General features: G+C 44.2%; 1 protein-coding gene across 2 annotated transcripts in view; it reads left to right on the forward strand.

Moving 5' to 3' along the window:
• Positions 1–2261: 2261 nt before the first annotated feature.
• Positions 2262–22126, forward strand: part of RALBP1 (ralA binding protein 1) — a 31447-nt gene continuing 11582 nt past the window's right edge. The window contains exons 1-2 of one of the 2 annotated variants that reach the window (XM_042833768.1): positions 2262–2346; positions 18572–18865. In XM_042833768.1, the coding sequence (XP_042689702.1) occupies positions 18622–18865 (244 nt within the window). In that variant the 5' untranslated portion in view covers positions 2262–2346; positions 18572–18621. Of the gene's footprint in view, positions 2347–14730; positions 14825–18571; positions 18866–22126 lie in introns of those variants that run through there. The other variant, XM_042833777.1, reaches the window with a different exon arrangement.

Consider the following 22126-nt stretch of genomic DNA (forward strand, 5'->3'; position numbering starts at 1 on the left):
CTTTTAACTGTATAAGCAAAAAGGACTTCACAGTGCTTCACTGCCATGGAGTCCATCATGGAACCAGCAGATCCGATCACACAGACCAAATGCCAGTGAGATACTGAACTTGCTCTGCCTATTAATCTGCTAATATTTGGCATTTTTAATTGTTCAAAGGAGCAATTTTTTCTAACAATGGACAAACTTAGAACCCGAGATACTAAAATGGCTTCTGAGGCACTATTTTTTAGACAGCCAGCCATAAAATGTGTCATTATCTTTAATAAAAAGACAAACTCAGCATCTCCTGAGAAAATGGCAGGGAATTACTAATTTACACAGCTGTTTTTTCCCACCTATTTTCTAACAAAAAGGCTTCCCAAAATTCTAGTATTCTCCTTAGCACATTTAGGAGAGTCACTGCAGAGAGCTTGCCGCTTTGCTTGCCATCTTTTCTCGACTTTGCCCTTAAAACAGTAAGAATTAAATAAACATAGGGTGTGTAGGGTAAGAACGTTCCCTCAAGTAAGCTTCAGACCACAGTGAGTTTTGTGAAGTCAGAAGTCATCCAAATGTGTTTAACACGGCAGTAAACTGTTATACTAAGCTCTGCACACAATCACTCATTTGTCTTTATCCAAAAATGGGAGAAGATTCGTTCTGTGCTCGTTAGCTGATGAGCCCATTGTGTGTGAACTTGTGTTGGCAGCAGCCTTGATAATGCTCATTCTCCAGAGCTGAGAGCCTCTGGCGACCTCACTTCAAGTGGAGATCCTTACAGGCAGTCATCTCAAATTACTACAGATGTTTCTGAAGTAACCTTCCTCTCTTCTTTTGCCAGAAGTAATACAGCCTTTGTGCAGCGAAAAACCCCAAGACATTAGCTGTGATGTTAAGTTAAATACACCAGCAAGTACTTGCTGTTAAACTGTTTCTTCTGGAAGGGAGGAGGTAAGTTGGAAGTCGCATGGTTATGTAATACGCTGTGGAGACAATATCTCTGTGCTCCAACAATATCTCTGTGCTCCAACACTAATCGGAGTGTTTACAACCCTCCCCTTTGTATTTCCTACTGAATAGCACAAATTCCTGTGGGGGACCTCTTACATTACCACAGAAGGTTGCACAAAGAGCCCATTTGACAGGGACTAAGAAGCATTGAATCTCAAGTGAATAAATGAAGCAGGTGGCACGCTGCCACTGTATTAATGTGTCCAAAAGCTCAGGGATTATGTCCGAGGCTGTGGGAATGAATCGGGCTGTTTCTGACTGAAACAAATTCCCCTGTTGGTTAGGAATCCTGAAAAGGATTCAAGATACGCAGGTGCTTCACGTAACAGAAAAGACGAGGGATACAAAATTCTTTTGAATATCTCTGTAAACAGGATGCATGTGGAGATGGAGATGTGTTTCTTGGCACAGGTCTCCTCATGCCGCATCCAGCGTTTCTCCATTTTCTCACCCTCCACAGAGCAGCAAAGAGGAGCCGCAGACAATTCAAGTTCAAAGCGGTTACACGAGGATGATGGCTGCTCGCTTCCGGGCTATCAGCGTAAAACTCAGCAGCAAGGCTATCGAGGCGGGCTGGGTGTAAACATCCATGGAGCTGTGCCAGCTGCTGTATTCACATGCCATGTATCTCGCCAGTTGTGTCACAAATTCTAAGGACTGTGGCTTACTGAGGCTTCAGTAAGACATCGCTAATGCTTACGTTTCCTTGTAAACCTGCTCAAATGGGGTTCTCTGCCCCGAGGGTTTCTGTGAACTTGACCCAGCTTTGTTAATTTATCTCGGCCAGGAGGCCGCTGGAACTGGAATAGCAAGGGCACGCTGCTTCTCACAGTATCAGCTGCCGCCCCCAGCACGGCCGTTGTGGGGCGTTAGAAACGAGACGAGGCGAGCGGACTAAAGCGCCACGGCTCCACCCAGCGCCGCCGCCTGCTGCACTGTCGCTCTTCTCTCCCCTCTTCCCGTCGCCGGGAGTTGTAGTCCGGCTGGCGGGAAGCTGCCCCACTCCGCTTTCATTAGGCATCCCGGAGAGAACTACAATGCCCACAGTGCTCTGCGCGCGGGAGTCTCCTTCCACTTTCCGCTTCTCTCTCGCGTCACCGCGCGCGCGCAGAGCGCCTCCCTCCCTCACCCCGCCTCTCGCCCCCGGGTGCCCTGCGCATGCGCGGCGGCAGGAGCCGCTGCCCCGAGCGGCGGTGCGAGCGAGGGCGGCGGCGCCTGCGTGGTGTGGAGTTCGCGCCTCTCCTCAGCCGTCCTTGCGGGCCGGGCGGCGGAGGCGGCGGGATGGAGCGCGAGGCGGAGCCGCGTGCGTGAGGCCGAGGCGGAGCCGCTGCGGCAGCGAGCGGGACCCCGACGGTTAGTGCGGACGCCTCCTGTCTCGGACCCTTCGCCTCTCTGTGAAGGGCGAGGGAGCCGCTTCCGGGGCTGGCACAGGGGAGGGGGGCAGGGATAAGGGGCGGGGGAGGGGCTGACCCGGGGCCTAACCCCTCACTCAGCCCGGCGGCCGGCTGCCCGCCTCAGGCCCCTCCCGCTCACCTGGCCCGTTGGCTGCCGCCGGGCAGAGGACGGCGTGTGGGGGCTGGGGACAGCCGTCCGCCCGTTCGCCTTCACCTGGAGGTCCCGTCCGAGCAGCCCTTACCGCTATCGGCGTTTTTCCGCGTGTTGGGCAAGTTGTCTGCGTTGAGTTTGTTGTGCGTTTGTCGAGTGCTCTGCACGCTGTCGGCTACTTCGTGGTGTTATTTTGAAAACGTGTCTCGGCAGGCGGAGAATATCAGCGTGAGGTGCGTGAGTAATAGAGCAGATCTGACTGCGTGTGTTAGGGCACGAGCACACCGATCAAATGAAAGCATCCCTTCAGGAGAACGCCGTGCTCATCCCCCACCCTCAGTTCATGCAGTATCTTGGCCATCCTTAATGAGAAGATAATAAAAAATAGAGAGGTAGGACCATTTTGTTGGCTGCTTAAAGCAGATTTGTGTAAATGTTTTGGCTAGTGCTTCAAGACAGCAGCAATTGAATTCTTATTCCCACTTCTCATCTGGAAGGCAGGGTTGAAATTGCATAAGCATTAAGGACCCATTTAGACCCAAACTGCTCTGTGATGATGTGAGCTGTGAACCTCAGCTATAATGCACCCATCTGAGCATAACAGTGAGGCTCTGTTGGATATGACCCAGGATTGTAATGGATGTGAGTTTATTAGCAAGCTTGAACAACAACAACAAAAATACGAAGGAGTCCCGTTTATTTTGTTTTTGATGCCATTTGAAATGTCATGGACAGGTTCTTATGAAGCATGGTGTGCTGTTTCTTCAGTTCATAGTCCTGTACAGTCAGTGTGACGCGTGCTCTGTAGGGGCTTTTTTCTACAGAGAAGGAAAATAAGAAAGAATAGGCTCCTTATAAAGGATAAGAAGGGAACTTTGGGTTATCTGTTCTAGGGCTCTTATTTCTAACTTTGAGAAAATCAGTTGTTTTTTACTCTTCTCATGCATGTAATAAATGGTAGAAAGAGCTGCCTCTAAGTTAGAATGCACTGCAATTCTGGCATTGTTCTCTCTTAGCAAAGGTACAACTGGGGGAGTGGAGGTGTTGTTATCTTCCTTGGAAAGTAATGATTCCATTGTAGAGCTCCATGTATTACTGTAGCTATACAGGTACTTCTTCTGTATGGTGGCTTGTTTCCATTTTTTCTGTGTCTGTATTGTGATGTGTTGCATTGGTATTGCAGTGGCTGCTTTCTTGCTTCCAAGCTGTAGGTGTAGTTGAAACTGATGTGCATATGTACTCTTTAGAGTTCTGATCTCACTTGTACCTTTTAGACACTTCCCTAATATGTTCCGGCTGTGTTTTCTAACAGCAAGGTTTTGAATGCTTGTGGAGCACATGCTGCTATTTCTGATGAAACTATGTCAGAGTTATATGAAGAAATGCTGTTGTTTAGTAATAAATACCCACAAATGCAAATGTTGTTTCCTTCTACAAAGCTTGGTGTCAGGTGGCTGGCCTCAAAATGTCAAAATAAAGTATAGTATGACACTTATCTTCGTTAATTGTATGCCTGGTGTAACATACTAAGCCTTTCTCTGAACTAACACGTCTGATTATTTTAAATCACTGAATGACTCACCACCCTTAAAAATAGTCAGTTTGCCATATGCTGGCTTCAGATTTTCACCTAAAGAATCTATCGGCTTGCTCTTCTGTTCACCAGTGCCTTGTGGACCTCACCTCACAAACTGCTGGCTTAAAAAAAACACACCAGTAACAGGAAACCAGAACAACGGAGTGAGCACACGGTCAGGCTGACAGGAGCCTGCAAGCAGCCAGTGCTCAGACAGGATCCCAGACACGGTGATGCTGAGAAGTGACTGTTGTCCAAGTAGCTAGTGTGTCTTCTGCCTGCTGTGGCAGAGACGACAAAGGTGAGGATGCAGGTTGATTTGTAGCAAAGGGAAGGCTGTTTGCCCATTCCAACAACCTATCAGAGTCATTAGGACTGGAGAAGACCTCTGAGATCATCTAGATCTGAGATCAACCTCCGACCCATCCCCACCATGCCCACTAACCACGTCCCTCAGTGCCACATCCGCGCGATGCTTGAACACCTCCAGGGATAGTGACTCCACCACCTTCCTGAGCAGCCTGTGCCATTGCCCAAGGTATTTGTAGGGCTTGAAAATCCTGCCAAGCCCACCACAAGTGCTCACAGGTAGAGATGCCAACAGGACCTGTCCCTCACCTTTTGGTCTTGACATGAGCAAATATAAAGTTGGGTGAAGCTGTGAGGGTGCTGTGCAGCAAAAGAACCTCTGATATTGGCAGCAGCTCACAAGGCCACTTGTGAGGCCGAGTAGCATCAGGGTTCTTGTGCTCCCCCCTTCTTCAGACTGTGTTGTAAGGGGGATGGCTGCTTGTGGGGGCTGGAAAGGGGGGTATCACCTTAGTAAGGGTGGTGACCCAATGATTCCATTCTTCCAGAACAGATTAAAAAAAAAAAAATTAGGGCTTGTTCCGTGTTATGTGAAAGTAGCATACCAGGAACAGTCATGTATTGTTTGACCAAATTGGGGGATGTGATTGGGGTTCTTAATGTAGCTTATTACTTGTAAATTTAAAAAAAAAAAAAAAAAAAAGTTGCTTTTTTTTCCTTATCTTATCTATGAATTCCAAGCATGTATGAGAGACTGAGATCTGCCAATTCAAAAACATGAGATCACAATGTTCGGTGAATAGCTGAGCAGCCAAACACTGCCTGCCAGTAGTATTTCCTGTGATAAGTAAATAAATGTATTTAAGCAGAGAATACAGTTAGGTATCTCTTTCCTTGTGTAGTTCCCATGACACAAAGCAAACAAAAATGCAGATCACAGACGTCTGCCCTGCTGAAGACCTTGCCTGAGTGCGTAGAGATGCACTGATTTAGCTTCTGGGGGAAAGGGTTCGTTTTTGTGCTCTATAGTCTGAAAATTCCGTGCTTCTGTCTGTATGATCTGGTGCAAGTCAGTGCTCGAAACTTAGTTCCTGTTCTGTTGCTCCGATAGCATGCCTGGGCTTTTGTATGTGGTATCACTGAGCTTCTTGCTGGAGAAAAGACATCTGGCAGGAAGGAGGAGCTTCTGGGTCTGAGCGTCGATCAGTGGAACAGCCAGGGCTTGAATGGGATGAATGGGTTTAAAGACACCAGAGCTGATGACAGCGCTGTCAGTGTGACACCTATAAGAAAGGAAATATCAGAGACAAAAACTGCAGTGTGCTTTCTTCACAAAAACTTCAGCAAGGATTTTGAAGCACTTCTCTTTAAAACCACACCTACCTTTTTAAAACAGGAGTTACATCTGAGAGTTAGAAACTGTAATTTTACAATATAATTTCTGTAATATCTTTTAGTGAAATGTAACATTTAGCTCACCCTGATAACTAGGCTTTCCAGCCTGTCCACGTGTGTTTTAAATATGAATTTATATCGCTGTTCTGAGTGCAGCATTTTCTTGAATATTGCAGTGAAAATACATTCTGAGATATTTATCAATACGAAGTACACTGAATGCAAAATATAAATTCTGAAGTTAAATGTACCAGTACTGAAACTCTCATTTCTTGTATTAATAGTGTTCTTCTGCCCTATCTTGCTATCTGTGGAAATCTAATTATTGGTTGTTTTTCCCTCTAACAGAGTTAATTAATAACAATTATGTTAAAAAAATGTTAATAACTTGAAATTAATAGCTTAATTAATACTGAGGGTAAATGTAGTATTGCCTGATGTAACATTGTAAATTGGGAGATATTGAAACTACAGAAATCAGAAAATATTGTGAACCAACTGTTACATAAAAGCGTAACACCGGTCTTTATAAAGCCTGATGTATTTTTCAATGGAATGTTGAAAACATGGTTTTCTGTCACCTTCCTCTTTTAGTTCTCGCTTATGGTTACTTCAGAAGTGACGCTGTTCTTCTAAAGCAATCTAGAGCACTTTTCATATTCAGTGGAGGGTTGTTTTTTTTCTTTTCATTGATTGAATGGACTGAAAGTGGAGGACTCTGGGGAGCAAACGACTGATGAGTAGATTTCCCCATAAGCTTCCTGGATTATTTCAGCCTACTGGTTTTACCTTTTCTTATTCCTCACACGTTTTAATCTTTCCAAATTCTGTAAGTGCTCTGTGTGCTAGGGACTTGTAAGCTAACCTTAAATGATCTTTCCCAGGTTGTGCTTCGGAATTAGGATTGCAGTTCTCCAGAATCTACATAGCTCGTAGATCAAGTGATTATTATCTATCTTATTTTGGAAATGGTTTTAAAAGCTCTTGGAGAAAATGAAATGCAGCTTTCCAGGTGAAAGAGGAGCTGAGGCAGTTCTTATTTTGCCTGGATGGTTCAGCCAATTACCGTGGCTGCTATACCTACATGCAGATTGAAATCCTAATTCTGCAACATCTAGAGCGTGCAGCCATATGTCAGTGCAGTCCATGATTGGTGTGTATCACTAAAGCAGTCAGTTACACAGACATTTGTAACAGGTACTTCACACGAGGCAGTTATTAGCACTTAATAGCAAGGATTTCACCACTCTTAAAAATGCTTTATGTTAACTGAGTCTCAATACTTTGGTTTTGACATGGGGGAGTATGATGACATTATTCTGGCCTGGTGTATACCAGTCTTCCATTAAATTACATGCACTGATTTAATTTGAAATAGCATGACTCTTCTTGTGCAGACAACGGTTGGGAATGGCAGCCAGAGCTTGTGTGGTCCTGTGCTGTGTGCTAATCAACTTTTTAGTTAGAGGTGGAGACTCAGTAGATGTGAGCCTGGGGCAGCATCATGGCTGGGACGTGTCCAATAGCCCAGCTGAAGTGCATCTATACTGATGTACACAGCATGGGCAACAAAGGGGAGCTGAAAGCCATTGCGTGGCAGGAAATCTATGCCTTAATTGCCCTCACTGAAACGTGGTGGGATCCCTCTTAGGACTGTAGTGCTGCAGTGGATGGCTGTAAGCTCTTCAGAAGGGACAGTCAAGGAAGGAGAGGTGGTGGGGTGGCTCAGTGTGTTAGGGAGTGGTTTGGTTTTGTAGAGCTCAGAGCTCATGATTAGGTTTATTCCTTATGGTTGAGGATTGGGGGGAAGACTAACAAGGCTGACATCCTGGTGGGGGTCTGTTATAGACTGCTCTACCAGCATCAAGAGGCATGTGAAATGTTTTAAAAGCAGCTGGCGGAAGTCACAGAATCACAGAATCACAGAATCGCAAGGTTGGAAACGACCTGCAAGATCATCCAGTCCAACCACCCTCCCATTCCTATTAGTACCACAAACCACATCTCATAGCTCCTCATCCAGGCGCCTCTTGAACACTGCCAGGGGTGGTGACTCCACCACCTCCCTGGGCAGCCATTCCAGTGCCTGACCACCTTCTGAGAGAAAAAGTTTCTGCTAATATCCAACCTAAACCTCCTCTGGTACAACTTCTGGCCATTTCCTCAGGTCCTACTATTTGCCTGGGAGAAGAGGCCAGACCTTTTTACACCACAACCTTCCTTCAGGAAGTTGTAGAGTGCAATGAGGTCTCCCCTGAGCCTCCTCTTCTCCAGACTGAACAATCCCAGCTCCCCCAGCCGCTCCTCATAAGGTTTGTGCTCCAGACCCCTCACCAGTTTTGTTGCCCTTCTCTGGACACGTTCCAGGGCCTCAATGTCTTTCTTGTAGTGAGGGGCCCAAAACTGAATGCAATACTCAAGGTGAGGCCTCACCAGTGCTGAGTAGAGAGGGCTGATCACCTCCCTGTTCCTGCTGGCCACACTATTTCTAATGCAGACCAGGATGCAGTTGGCCCTCTTGGCCACCTGGGCACACTGTCGGTTAATTGCTAGCCCTTGTTCTCATAGGGGACTTCAACTTACTTGATGTTTGCTGGAAGTACAACCCAGCAGAAGGGAGACAATCAAGGAAGTTTGTGGAGTGTGTGGAAGATAACTTCCTGACACAGCTGGTAAGAGAGCCTGCCAGGGGAATCTCCCCACTAGACCCGCTGCTTCTGAACGGAGAGACTGGTGGGAGATGTGTTTGAGAGCTGGTGGGCATAGCAACCATGAAATGATAGAGTTCCTTGTTCTTCATGAAGTCAGGAGGGGATCAGCAAAACTGCCACCTTGGCCTTCAGGAGGGCAGACTTGTGTCTACTGGGGACATTGGTTGGGAGAGCCCCTTGGGTGGCAGCTGGCTGCAGGGGGTAATTCCTGCCTTACAGCCTCCTTGCCCTGTATATGCTTGTGGGTGTTTCAGTGCTTAAGTGTGGCATTTTGCAACATCTCAGCCCAGGAGGTGATGATGTTGATTAGAATAATCTACTAAGTTTATACATATTTACACTGACTTTCCCCTTGGCTGTTGAGTGAATCTAGGGCAGAGGTAGCAAACTCCCAGTTCCAGATATACTGAACAAGATAACACCATTTATAAATTTGCATAAAGGCCAAGTGCTTCATGTGGTATTGATGAAGAGTTGTCATTGACCTTAGTGGGAATGTGCCTGATCAGAGGTGATCATATGGTCTTCATTTTTATGGGGAAACTCACAAAAATTATTCTATTAAACAAAATCCTTCTGCATATAGCATTAGTTAGATAGGCATCACCATCTACTCCAGCAGGTGTTAATCCTGCAGGTATAACATGGGCCAGTGAAACCATTACTCTGTTGGCATGACTCGAAATGGATCTCCAAATGAAATGAGCTAGACCAGAAAAAAAATCTTTTGGTGTATTAAACTGCATAATAAGACTTTGCTAAAACTGCTGTGACAGAAAAATGTCACTCCTGTCTATTACAGTTCAGTTAGGAAAGCATTTGAGTGCAGTCCCATCTTAGTGTGGATTTTACTTGTGGACCTAATAAAATGCTGGTGAAGGCAGGATGGGAGGTTTTTCCTTCTTTGGTTTCAAGGTCGCAGCCACCAGCGTTAGCTTGATATTATACAAGACTCTTCTAGAACATCTTTGATTTTGGCTGAGACAGAATTAGTAAATAATCATTAAAAAATGGTCAGAGAAGCTGTTATATGAGCAGTTTCTCTAGATCAAAGTCTTCCTTTGTTTTTCCCTTCTGTTGCCAGTGCAGAATGAGCTCTGTCTCAGCCACCATAGTTCTATTTTGGTGTTCACCATTGGTATGATTTGCCTGCATTTTATTGCATTGTGCGAGGTTTTAAACTTGAAAGAAATCATCTATAGAAACTGATCATCTGTGTCATGTGTTGCACTGTAAAGGCATCCAAGTAAAGCTGTTTTTAGTTTCTCCTTATGTTATAGGGTTGTCAGTTCAAGCAACAGCTTGCAATTTGCAGAACTTTTTGTCTGTTTAGTATGTGGTGGCAAAAAGGAAATATGAAACTCAAGAATCTTAATTTTTGTGGTTTTAACCGTAAAGGTTTGTATGGCATTATTTTTACTTCCAACTTATTTCTGGGAACTGCAGGCCTTAGAGTTGAATAGTCCATATAGGAACATAAAATCCTTGGAGTTGGAAGGGACCTCTGAAGGCCATTTAGTCCAACTCCCCTGCAGTGAACAGGGACGCTTTAAAATAAAAATAAGGAAAAAAACCCAGACTCTTGGCACTTTTATTAGTTCAGTTACTCAGTGGTTTTGTTTTTATTTTTTAAACTGACTCCATTAAGTGCACTGCTGTCCTGGAGCTGCCTGAGATGGGGGAGCAGAATGTGAGTGAATGAGTGCACTAGCTGAAATCTCTGTAATAAGAGATTTGTCATCTTGGTCCAGCACCTGGTGGAAGTATAAAAATTAGTTTAAATTCTCTAGGTCATGCTGTATGACTGGCTGCATTCCTTTGGTGGCCAGAGAGCTCTTCAAAAGAGGTGAGATGAGAATTGTACAAAACTTGTGGATAGTCCAGAGGGCAAACAAAACCTGAGATAATCCCATATTTGTTGAAACTGTTTGAATTCCAGGGCGGTGACACACTGGAACAGGTTGCCCAAGGAGGTTGTGGATGCCCCATCCCTGGAGGCATTCAAGGCCAGGCTGGATGTGGCTCTGGGCAGCCTGGTCTGGTGGTTGGCAACTCTGCACATAGCAGGGGGTTGAAACTAGGTGATCATTGTGGTCCTTTTCAACACAGGCCATTCTGTGAAAAAAAAAAAAAAAGAAGATCCAACAAACCCACAACCTTTTACTACATTTTTCTTTATCTGTTATGTGGTAAAAGTAAAATTTCCTGTTCTAAATTTAAAAAGCACAAACCAAATTCTTCAAGCTGTTTCTGAGAATTAAGCTGGCAGGGAATAAAAATCCCGTTTCTGTAATGAACAAACATTTCAGTAATCAGGTTAGCCTTGTTAATGCCATCTGTATTTTAGAGGGACAACTTAAGACTTACAAGAGATGACCTCCCACATTTCCTTGCACATGGGTGGGCTGTACTTCTCAGAAGCCATAATTAGAATTGAATGTGGGAGAAATAGAAGGTGGCAAGGGAAAACCTGGGAAACGGTGAGCAGCCAGGAGCTGAGATTAGGTGAGACATTGGGTGTGAAGTGGAATGGTGAAACTGAAGTTGCACGGCTCTCACTGCTGAACACCTGGGTGGTGAGAAGGAGGTTGTGAGAAAGACAAGGTGTAGCTCAGCCTGGGAAAAGGAGACACAAAAGCATTGAATGGGCAATTAGTATGCTGGGTTTGAGCAAGATAAGGGGAGGTGCTGGGATTGGGTTATTTTGTGGCAGCAACACCATGGGAACTGGGAGCGGGATATGCAGAAGGATTGGAAAATCCCCAACGCTGAACCAGCTGTCTTCCAAGAAGTTTGAAAAATGAGGATTTATTCTCTGTGTGGGCAGCAGCAGTTGTGATGGAGGTATCCAACTAGTCAAAATACTCTGCAAAAGCAGAGTTACAGCACCTGTCTGCCTCATGAGGTTGGGTCCAGACGTTCTGCTTGTAACTTCTTGGAAACATGCTATGCAGAAAAATTAAACAGCAGCACTTCCTCTTGCCAGTTATTTCCAAGGGTATCTCTTATTTATGGCTGTGATTATAATATAATGTTCCAGTTTGAAGCCGTTTTCATGACAGTAGATTCTGCTGGGGGAGGACATGGGGAAGGGCCTGTCAAAAGGGACGTGGGGGTAGCAGTGGATGGAAAGGTGGACATAAACCAGCAGTGTGCACTCGCAGCACAGAAAACCGGCCGTACCCTGAGCTGCATCCAGGGAAGTGCAGCCAGCAGGTCTAGGGAGGTGATCCTGCCCTTCCACTCGGCGCTGGTGAGGCCTCACCTGGAGTACTGCATCCAGATGTGGAGTCCTCAGTACAGTAGAGACTTGGAGGGCATCCAGAAGAGGGCTACAAAAATGATGTAAGGGGTGGAACACCTCTTCTATGAGGACAGGCTGAGTGAGCTGAGGCTGTTCAGCCTGGAGAAGAAAAGGCTCAGGGGAGCCCTGATAGTGGCCTTTCATTATCTAAAGGGAGGCTGTAAGAGGGAAAGGGACAGACTCTTTAGCAGTGTCTGTTGTGACAGGACAAGGAGAAATGGTTTCAAGCTAAAAGTGAGGAGGTTTAGATTGGATGTAAGGAAGAAATTTTTTGAAGTAAGGGTGGTGAAGCATTGGAACAGACTGCCCAGAGAGGTGGTGGATGCTCCAACCATGGAGACACACAAGGTCAGGTTGGATGGGGCTCTGAGCAGTCTGATTTGCTGTAGGCATCACTGTTCGTTGCAGGGGAGATGGACTCCATGACCTTTAAAAGTCCTTTCCCACTCAAACAATTCTATGTTTCTATAAGGGATTGATTGTTGCACTCTATTTATGCCTAGGTTTTCCCCTGGCCTACCTGCTTTAGCTGGCTGTGGAACAGGCAGTTGGATGTACACGTCATGGTAGGCTGCAGCAGGGAAGGAAGGTGATACAGCAGAACAGTCAGTGTGGGCTGCAGGAATATTCTTCGCTCCTGGCCAAGGCAGAAGGCAGAATCACAGAGTGGTCAGGGACTTTTCCTTATGCAGTTACACTCTTTCGTTTTAGGGGCATGCTTTGTAGGAAAGCACTTAATTCTCCCCCAGGGATCTCAAGATTTGTTTTTCCCAAGATAGATATAGAAAGTAGCCTGTAAATGGCATCCTGATGAGGTCTACAGAATTAGTAGGCTAGAGGCTATCGTACTGCGTTTCCTGAAGTGAACTAAATTAAAGGGTGTATGTTACCACATATCTGGAGATTTCATCATCATGTGATGGGAAAGCACGTTTCTGGTGTTTCTGAAATGTCTTGGATATTGCTTTATTTACTTTAGTGTTTATTTGCAGATTGTCTCCCTAATGAATGGAGTAAAGAAGGACTGAATACTTTTGGTGAAAGGGAGTAACTCAGATACTGCTATATATTTGGAATGTGAGCTGGTCCTGCAGCAGTCCATTCAAATGTGGATGTGTTGTAGCTCTCTTGGACAGCTAATGTGTTTATCTGTCACCACCTTTGAGCTGGTATGGACTCAGAATTTGAGATGCCTTGCATGGTACTGTGATCACAGCAGAATGCAGTTAAATGAGAAAATGCATGTATCTATTTATATTGCTTTTAGAGCTGTTCTGATGCTGGCATTAGTTTTGGAAAAAAAACAGTTTGCCCTTGTGTAACTTGAATTATGTGATTACAAACTTTTAAATTAAATTTTTTGTCATTCTTACAGTACCACATATCTTGTATAGTACTTGTAGGTTTAGAAGTTGAATGATGTTCTACAAAAAAAACCCAACATCCAAATTAAAGACCCTTCTTGAAGCTTTAGTTAATCCCAGTCATGGTAAGTGAATGACACATGAGAGAGTTGCTTAATGCTGTTTGTGTGGTTACTCCAACTTGTGAAATATTAAGCTTGCTTTACCTGCCTACATGATGCACTTCCCTCTCTCTTCTTGTGGCTGCGCTGCCCCGTTCAGCAAAGAAAAGGGCAGTGTTTGTTGAATAAAATAGATGTCAGTTTGCTATGTGACAGCATGAACTGCAGTAACTTACTTATTACTCTGTCATCTAGTCCCTAAGTCATCTTTGTTTCCGAAGTGCTTTGACCACAACTGGTAGTTTTTCTTCTTTTCTGGCTCACTGCTTTCAAAAAATGGAACATTGCTTATTGCTGGGGTGGTTTTGGCCCCAGTGCAGCATGCTGCATGTCTTTGGATAACATCACTTTGTCACATATGGCCACATCTTCTGGGCTGAAGACGGGTAATGATGAGGTGCTGCTGTGTTGTGGATCTTGCTTTTGTGTAGCTGTGACAGTGCGTTTTGACAGCTGAGTGTTCACAGCTGACCTCCTTCCTCTGATTGCTGACTTCTTGGCACTATTTTCAGTGCATCATCCAGATCTCTCAGTATAGCTGTGTGTGAGGACATGGGACGACATGGGGGACACCCGCCGTGCTTCGGATGTGGTCTTACATAACTACTATTGCAGCAGAATTCCCAGTGGCCTTTTTTCTGCTCAGTAATTTTACAAAACAGCGTCTGTGCATGCAATCACCTGCTTTAATTTACTTCAGCTCTTGTAATTGGTTACGGGGTACAAAGTCTCAGTGTGGTGCAAAATTGAATAATGGTTTTATACTTTTGTAAGTATACTTATATACTTTTATACTGCATGAAAGAACTGTGAGTTTGGTCTTTCAACTCTGCCTCTCTTTAATGTGTTAATGCCATTTTTTATGTCACACTGTAACAGGTGAGATTGTATTAAAACTGTCTGTTATGTCTTTCTCTATTTGTTTTTGGTTTTTTTTTTTCCTACGGATTTCTCAAACTTTACTTGTTTACATTGTTTTTCTTTGGGCTGATTATATCATTTTATTTTACTTTAGAAGAGAATTGTACTATTTTCAAGAACAAGGTTGTTTTAGCTCTGTAGGCATCTCTCTTTTTCTCCCTAGCCCATGTTCCTGTCTTTGTGGTCTTGAAAGATGTTGGAGTCCTTGTGTTAAGGATATACCTTTGTCTCCCAGGTTTAAAACCCTTTTTAATTTGGATTTGACACTTCTTTGGGGAACAGAGGAAAGGTTACAGTTCTGCACGCGTTCAGTAACAGGTTTTTGTTTTTACGTGCAGTGATGAATATCAGATCCATGCTGAGCAGGAAGATGCTTTCTGAAACTGCATTTTGGGATATTGACAAGAGTAGCTGCGTCTGAGCCGGCACTGGGACTGGGAAAAGTTCTCTGCTGTTGTCATATAACAATTTTATTGGCTTCCTCGGGAAGAAGAATGAAATATCGAGCAAGCAGGAACTGGTGGGAGTCTGCTGTGGGAAGGGAGGTAGGGAAGATGATAATTTCTTACATTACTTGGGAGAGACTGAAGGCTGGTGGGAGAAATGAGGATGAGGTGAGAAGGTCTGTAGTTAGGAGGAATAGAATGACTGCAGCAGAGAAAAGTATCTTGGAGGAAATGGGAACCAGTAGCTAATGAGAAAAGGAGGAAGAAGAGGTAGAGCTGTATCTGCAAGCAAGCAGCCTGAATTGACCGAGTGAAGATCAAGGGAGAGGAGTGGGTGAGACTGTGCAAAAAGTGTGGGTCACAGAGGCCAAAGCACGCTGTGTTGTGACGTGCTGAGGATGAAAAAGAAATCAGACTGGAACTGTGGGAGTACCAGCAGTGAGTGGTAAAGAAATCGAAGCTTGTAGGTATGAGGAAAATAGCAAGAACAAGGTGAAATTTGGGTCATGAAGCTGTGTCTGCAGCACCACAAACATGAACCGCGCAAAGAGGGGAGGTTGCCTTTGTGACACCATGGTTCTGTTGCTCCTCTGCTTTCTGTCTACAGTGCTTGTTTTGAGCTCTTCCACCGGCCAGCTCAGCAGAAGGAACCTGCTGGAGCAGGTAGCGAGCTGAACTATGCTACAAAGGGGTCTTGTGACTGATCTACTGCAGTTGGGGTGGGGGAAGGAGAAGGGGTGTTAATGTGTCAGCAGTGGGCTGTTAAACCTCGTGACTGAGTGAGAAAAGAAGCAACTGGAAGCAAAGAGCAGCAGGCTCGGACTGGAGCAGTCATGGACTGGGAAGAAGGGGTCAAGTGTGAGGGAGAGTTTGGCAGGAGGATCAGCCCATTAGGAGCATTCCTTCTCAAAATGCAGAGAAGACCCGTGATTTTTCAGTCACGCCATGTCTTGCAAATATCTGTAAATATCTGTAAAAGCCAGAGGAGAAGCACAGATTTGTGTGGTAATAGTATGTGAACATCCATTAGTAGGAGTGGGAGATGTTTGTGGTAGGCCTAAGGGTCTGCTTCTGATAAGCCATGGTGTAGTTTGAGCGTGATGGAGTTGCTCCTTTATTTCAAGGTGTGGGAAGTTATGGTATAGGGTAGTAATGCCTTCTTAAGGCTGTAAAACAAACAAAACATACAAAACAAACACAGGTGCACTGTAATTTTGCATTTACAAATATACATTGTTTTTTTTTTCTTAGTGTCTCTATGCTAGCAGAAATAAAGAATGAATCATATAAAAGATCTCATGACTGCTTTGTTTCTTATCTTAACCCCATGCCTTACTGTGCCCTATCTGAGTTCTTATCTGAGGAACTGTTGATTTCCATAAGCACTGTGTGAGTGATCTGCAGCGAGGTACTTCTCTTCATATGTAATTAATTTCTCACTCTGGTCTGCATACAGGCAGTTGAAAGATGAGAGTTTAGAAACAATTCAAAAGCAACAACAAAAGCCGCTTAGCAGGACGCATCTAGATTATTAGCCTGGCAAAATACCATTCCATATTATGTTTGTCCTTATTCTGCCGATCTGTAAATGAGCCCCCAGGAGCTGAGTAACTGAGGAAAACACAACTGCAGAGTGCTGTGTAACGGATGGGCTGATTCTGACATGTTTTCCAGGTTGCTGTGTGTGCCTTGACAGTGACGTCGTTCTCACCCTCCGTCACAGAGTTGGATGAGTTGGAAGGGACCTTTACAGATTGTCTCATCCAACTCCTCTGCGTTGAACAGGGATTCTTTGCACTTACCTCTCTTGCCCACATTAAGCACAGACCCATTTGTAGACGTGGTCTACCCTATTTGCTACAAAATATGTGTTTCTAATTTACGTCCCTGAGCTGCTGTTGAAGTGCTGTCTGCTGTTAATAGCTTCTGGTAGATTTTGATAGGGCTCCTTTCAGCTCTGGTTTTGGGCTTGTAGAGTTTTTTTGGGTTAAGAACAGGTGATGTAAACAAATTTTGCAGATCCGATACTCGGGTGAGACGCAACAGTTTTGCCAGTCTGTGTCACTGGTAGTACTGAACGTGCTTTAACGTAGTTGAAGGTCTTTTGGTATGTCTAAGTCTGGAGCTGTAAAGGCTAAGATGTTTCTCCTGAAATGTATTCTTACCCGTTAAACACAGTATCAAATTAGTACAGCAATGCAATATTCAGTATCTGTGAAAAATATGAAAATACCCAAGCAGCAGGTCAGAAAAGAAAAAGGCTCTGTGTCGTGTTAATGCTGTTCTCCTTAAAAGAGGCTTTCTGCTACAAGTTAGTCCAGTGTGTGTGATGTGTCAGGAGTTCCTGCTTAGCCAGTAGGTATCCCGTTTCCCTAAATATGGGTTTTATAAAATACTATCTGTGATTGCTTCTCTTCCTTAGCAAAGTATTGACTGATGTTTACTCAGCATGTCTACATTAAGCAGCAGGAGAACCAGAGATGACTGCAGAGTCTGATGGCTGGTGCAGAAGCCTGAGCTGTTATTTCTGGATATGTTGTTACAATAACATAATTCTCATGGAGATAGGTCTTATGTGGTGTTTGTGTGGAATCTTTGAGGCAATTTGAGGCAATGGCTACACAGTCACCTTGATCTCTGTCTGCAGAGCACCTCCTTCCTAATCTCATCCTTGTGGTTGCTATGGCACATTGTATGGCTGCACAGACAACCAGGTTATGGAGCTGGCAGCTTCAAAAATGATTGTTTTCCCTTCTATTTATCTTAGAGTAGATTTAGCAGGCTTTTAAGCTGCAGCAAGGCAGCACAGACTTAAGTTCGATTAAAGTTCAAGTTAGCATGTAACTGTGACTTGACCTGTCATTTAAGTGTATTAACAGGTGTAGGAAATGGCTGTTTTCCACCCTTGGGATTTGCTCTATTTTTTCATAGAACCGTAAAACACTCTGGCACCCACAGAGGTCATGGAGTGCAGCTTCTCGCTCCAGGCAGAGCGGTGTTCAGTCACAAAGGGCCAAATTCAGAAAGCTGACATTCCATGTGGTATCACTGTCCTGTGGAATTCCTGAAATTCATCTACATTGGGAAGTGCTCTTTGCTAATGAGTTCCATTACTGGGAATTTACGTATTGGTTTCTTTTAGCAATCTTCATCTTAGTTTTAATTTTGCCAGAACTCCCTATGAAACAGCACAGAAGGATCTGGGTACAGAGGGTCTGGTGTAGCCTCTTCAAAGGTGGAGTGCTGATTGCTGCATACCAGGAAAAAAAAAAACAAACAGTTCTTCTTGTTCTATCTTCTTTACATTTGCATAATTAGATGATGGATTTGATTTCAGGACTTTTTTTTTCCCCTCTCTTACTGCAACAGGTTAAGCAAGTTCTTATTTGCATTTATAAAATATGCTTGAGAAAGATGAAAGTGGTCTTGGTGCAAATGCAGTCTTCATAGATACTCTGAGCTTCCAAACAACCCTATTTTATTTCAAGATGCAAAGTTAGCTGTTTCATAACAACTGCCTCTGAATTTTGTAAGACTTTCTCTACATCTATATCTATATTCTGATACTAATACATAATGTTTGGTGTGGTGTAAAGCAAAGCTGGTTAAAATAACAGCTCTCCTACTGTGTTAGCATGACTTGGCAGCTAATGCTAGATTCTGCAAGCACTAAGCTTAAGGCCTGCTCTGTTTTATTGTTGCCTCATGACATCAGGTGGAGTGTTCCTTGTAAAAGGCATTGATGTTTGTTACTTTTCCAAGGTAGAGCTCTAAACGAAGTGCTTTGAAAATGACTGTTAGCATTTTTTTCATGGTTTTTCATTTTGTTTTTTTTTCCTGCTACAGGTGTGATGGACAGGTAGCAGAAGATTTCACTTTGATATCAGGGAATCAGAATGACCGAGTGCTTCCTGCCTCCCACCAGCAGCCCCAGTGAACACCGTCGGGTAGAACACAGTGGGGGTCTTGCTCGTACTCCCAGCTCTGAAGAGATCAGCCCTACCAAATTCCCTGGGTTGTACCGTACCGGTGAGCCTTCGCCACCTCACGACAGCTTGCATGAGCCTCCAGATATAGTATCTGATGATGAAAAGGAGCATGGGAAGAAGAAAGGAAAATTTAAAAAGAAAGAAAAAAGAAGTGAGTAGGCGACCTCTTATCTCATGCTTAAGTCCTTTTTCTCTCTTTCTCAAAATTGCCTGGTATTCCCAGTGTTGGCTTTATTGTTGTGGTTTCTTCCTCTTTAAACCTGTTTAGGTGTGAAGGAAGTGAACTTACACAACACTCACTTTGTGCAATACCTGTTTCTCTTCATGAAAAGGACTTTTTCGTTGTTGTACAGGCAATGAGCACATGCCAGAATTACTGATAAACGTATTTATGTAGAGCCTTTAGCAGTGTGTTGGTAATTGCCTGGCATGATAGTCCTATAGCATTATCAGTTCAGATCCTGAGTAAAGATTTCCAAGTGTATTTCCAAATAGATGCTATTTGAAATTTTAGCTGAAACACTAGCGAAAGTAAAGCTCTAAGTTTGACCTGAATTTTACACTTCTAAATTTGAAAGACTTGGTTTAAACAGCATTTAACTTGTCTCTTTTTTCATGCCTTGTGAATTCAGTGTTTGTTATTACTTAACATTTCAAGCTTTAGTATGCACACTGTACCACTCATTGGAGACTAATAACCTGCATCCTTTTTTGCATTAGCTTCTTAGTTTAGTCTAATCATGCAGTTTTCTCCAATCCAATTCCAACCCTCTAAAACCTAAGTATCACAGCCACCCAATTGAGTTATTTTGTTTTCTTGACAAAGCTTCACAATATTTTTCCATGTTTTACATTGCCTTTGTACATGGCCCAAGTGCTGGATGTTATGGATGCCTTTGTACCTCTCTAATTCCTAGAAGTGAAACTGGGAGTACTAAAGCCAATGAGACAGCACACAACATTATGGCTTTTTGGAATGAATATGATGACCATTTGTAATAAACATGCACACATTCAAATAATTACTCATTAAGAATTTGCAGCCGCTGCACTACTTTTAATCAAAGCGATTTCCTGGATTGCAGGAATTGTTGCTTCTACCACAGTTCAGAAGACCTGTGCCTAAAGGGTACTGTAACTCAAAACCATGTTACCCTCTAGTTAAAACTAACAACCAAAGTTCCTACAGGTTTTAAGAAAGCTTATACCTTATATATATACTAATACTAATACTGAATTGCTGATTCTCTGGGCAGCCTGGTTGGCGACCCTGCCCGTGGCAGGAGGTTGAAACTAGATGATCTTTGGGATCCTTTTCAACCCAGGCCATTTTATGATCCTATGATAAATTCTGTATTAGTTGGTTCTAAAATAAAGCCATTGTCTGTAGGGCTTTTCTTGTCTTTGCAAATCACCTTTGGTAATGCTGCCCTCCTGCCTCTAAATGTATGCCGTGAATGCTGTGTATGAATTTAGAATTGTGAGAGATCAGCATTATATACAGTATGGCTTTCTTTGTGGTGTAATCTGCATGTCTCATGGCAGGAGTCAGACTGAAAGCTGAAGAGGGAAAATGCTACTTCAGCAAGTACCTGCAGATCTGTACACTGCTAGCAACGTAACTGCTCTTTTCCACAAGAGTTTATAACACATTGTGCAGCTGATGCAAAGCAATTTTTTGTTAGAGGAGTTTAGAGGTGAAGTATAAAAATGACATACATGCAAAATGCAGGAACAGTCACATCTTCTCTTGCAGCTGTAACATAAAAAGCATTCAGCGTATCCTAACCCTATTGTATGTATGTCATGTAATTACCAGTCAGATATAGGATTGAGTTGAATACAAAGCTTCTGGTATCTCTTGTGCAATCCAAACATGGTGATTTCTGCAGATATACCCAGAACATTCTACTTACGTAATTGAACAGGGGTATCTGGTGGCTTTTCTGCCAGCCTGTTTTGATTTTTTGGACAATACACTACCTGCTATGGTTATGTAATTTGGCATTTATACAATTACTTGTTGATCAATTTAATGAGAAACATTAGACGCCTTCACCTGTCTTCAACACTGATGATGGGCTCCGTGAGACCCCCAGAGCCCTGAGCTGGAGGACTATGACTGCAGTAACAATAAACTCCCAGCCAACTCTCAAGTTGGGGTTGGAGGGCTATAGTAAGGTTACATCAGGCTAACGTTTTCATCAATTACTTAGATGTAGGACTTCAAATTATATTGGTAAGTTTGTGGACAACGGTAAATTGGGAGGAGCTGTTGAATCCTTTTGGGGCAGAGAGGCCTTGTAGAGAGATCTTGACAGATGGGAGGAGTGGGCAATCACCAACCACGTGAAGCTGAACAAGAGAAGTGCCGAATGCTGCACATGGGATGGGGCCAACCCAGATAAGTGTACAGCCTGTGGACAAGAGGCAGGAGGGCAGCCCCACAGAAAGGGATCTGGGGTTATGGCTGACAGCAGCTCAGACCTGAGCCAGCAGTGTGCCCTGGCTGCCAGAAGGGCCACCCACAGCCTGGGCTGCACCAGGCCCAGCACTGCCACCGGGCAACGGGTTGTGTGCTCTGTGCTGTGCCACCTCACCTCCAGCACTGGCTGCAGGTTTGGCCCCACTGGCATCAAACCATTCAAGGGCATCCAGAGGAGGGCTACAGTAACAGTGAAGGGTCTGGAGTGCACCGTGTAAGTTTAGGTCCCTGTGTTTGCTCGGCACAGAGCAGAGGAGCTGAGGGGAGGCCTGATGGCGGCTGCAGCTCCTCACAGGGAGCGGAGGGCAGCGCTGAGCTCTGCTGTGTGTGACAGCGACAGGGCCTGAGGGAACGGCATGGAGCTGTGTGAGGGGAGGGCAGCTGGGGGTGAGGGACAGGGGCTGCAGCACAGGGCGGTGGGCATGGAATGGGCTGCACAGGGCTGTGGGCATGGCCCTGAGTGCTGGAGTTCAAGGAGCGTTTGGAGAACAATTCTGGGTGGTCCTTTGTGGTCCTTTGTGGAAGTTGTGCTCAATCCTTGTGTCCCTTCCGAGTTGGGATATTCTGTGATGTAATGTAACGTTCTACATTTAAAATTACCTGATTTATCGTGTGCTTTCAATTATTTTTCTTCTGTATAAATTTGGGTTGTATTTCAATATATTGTGTCTCTGGTGAAAGAGGTGCTGTAATATTATTAGCAGAAGTACGATTACTTCTAAATAAAATTAGCCTACTCTGGAAGACATAGAAACTCCCTTGTGGTATGGGTGAGAGATTCTCTGTGAATCTCTCATTAGTGTACATTTATAAACTTATGTTGCTGAGACAAAGTAGGCTGGTTTTGTATGTGACTTGCTGCTTCATGTCTTCTCGTGAAGTCAAGAAATACCAGTTTCAGTAACGTGCTGTTACTGGTGTTACTGA

This window comes from Centrocercus urophasianus, unplaced genomic scaffold (assembly GCF_019232065.1).
Source record: "Centrocercus urophasianus isolate 14NV4802_14NV808 unplaced genomic scaffold, USGS_Curo_1.0 seq_11, whole genome shotgun sequence".
Taxonomy (NCBI): Eukaryota; Metazoa; Chordata; class Aves; order Galliformes; family Phasianidae; genus Centrocercus; species Centrocercus urophasianus.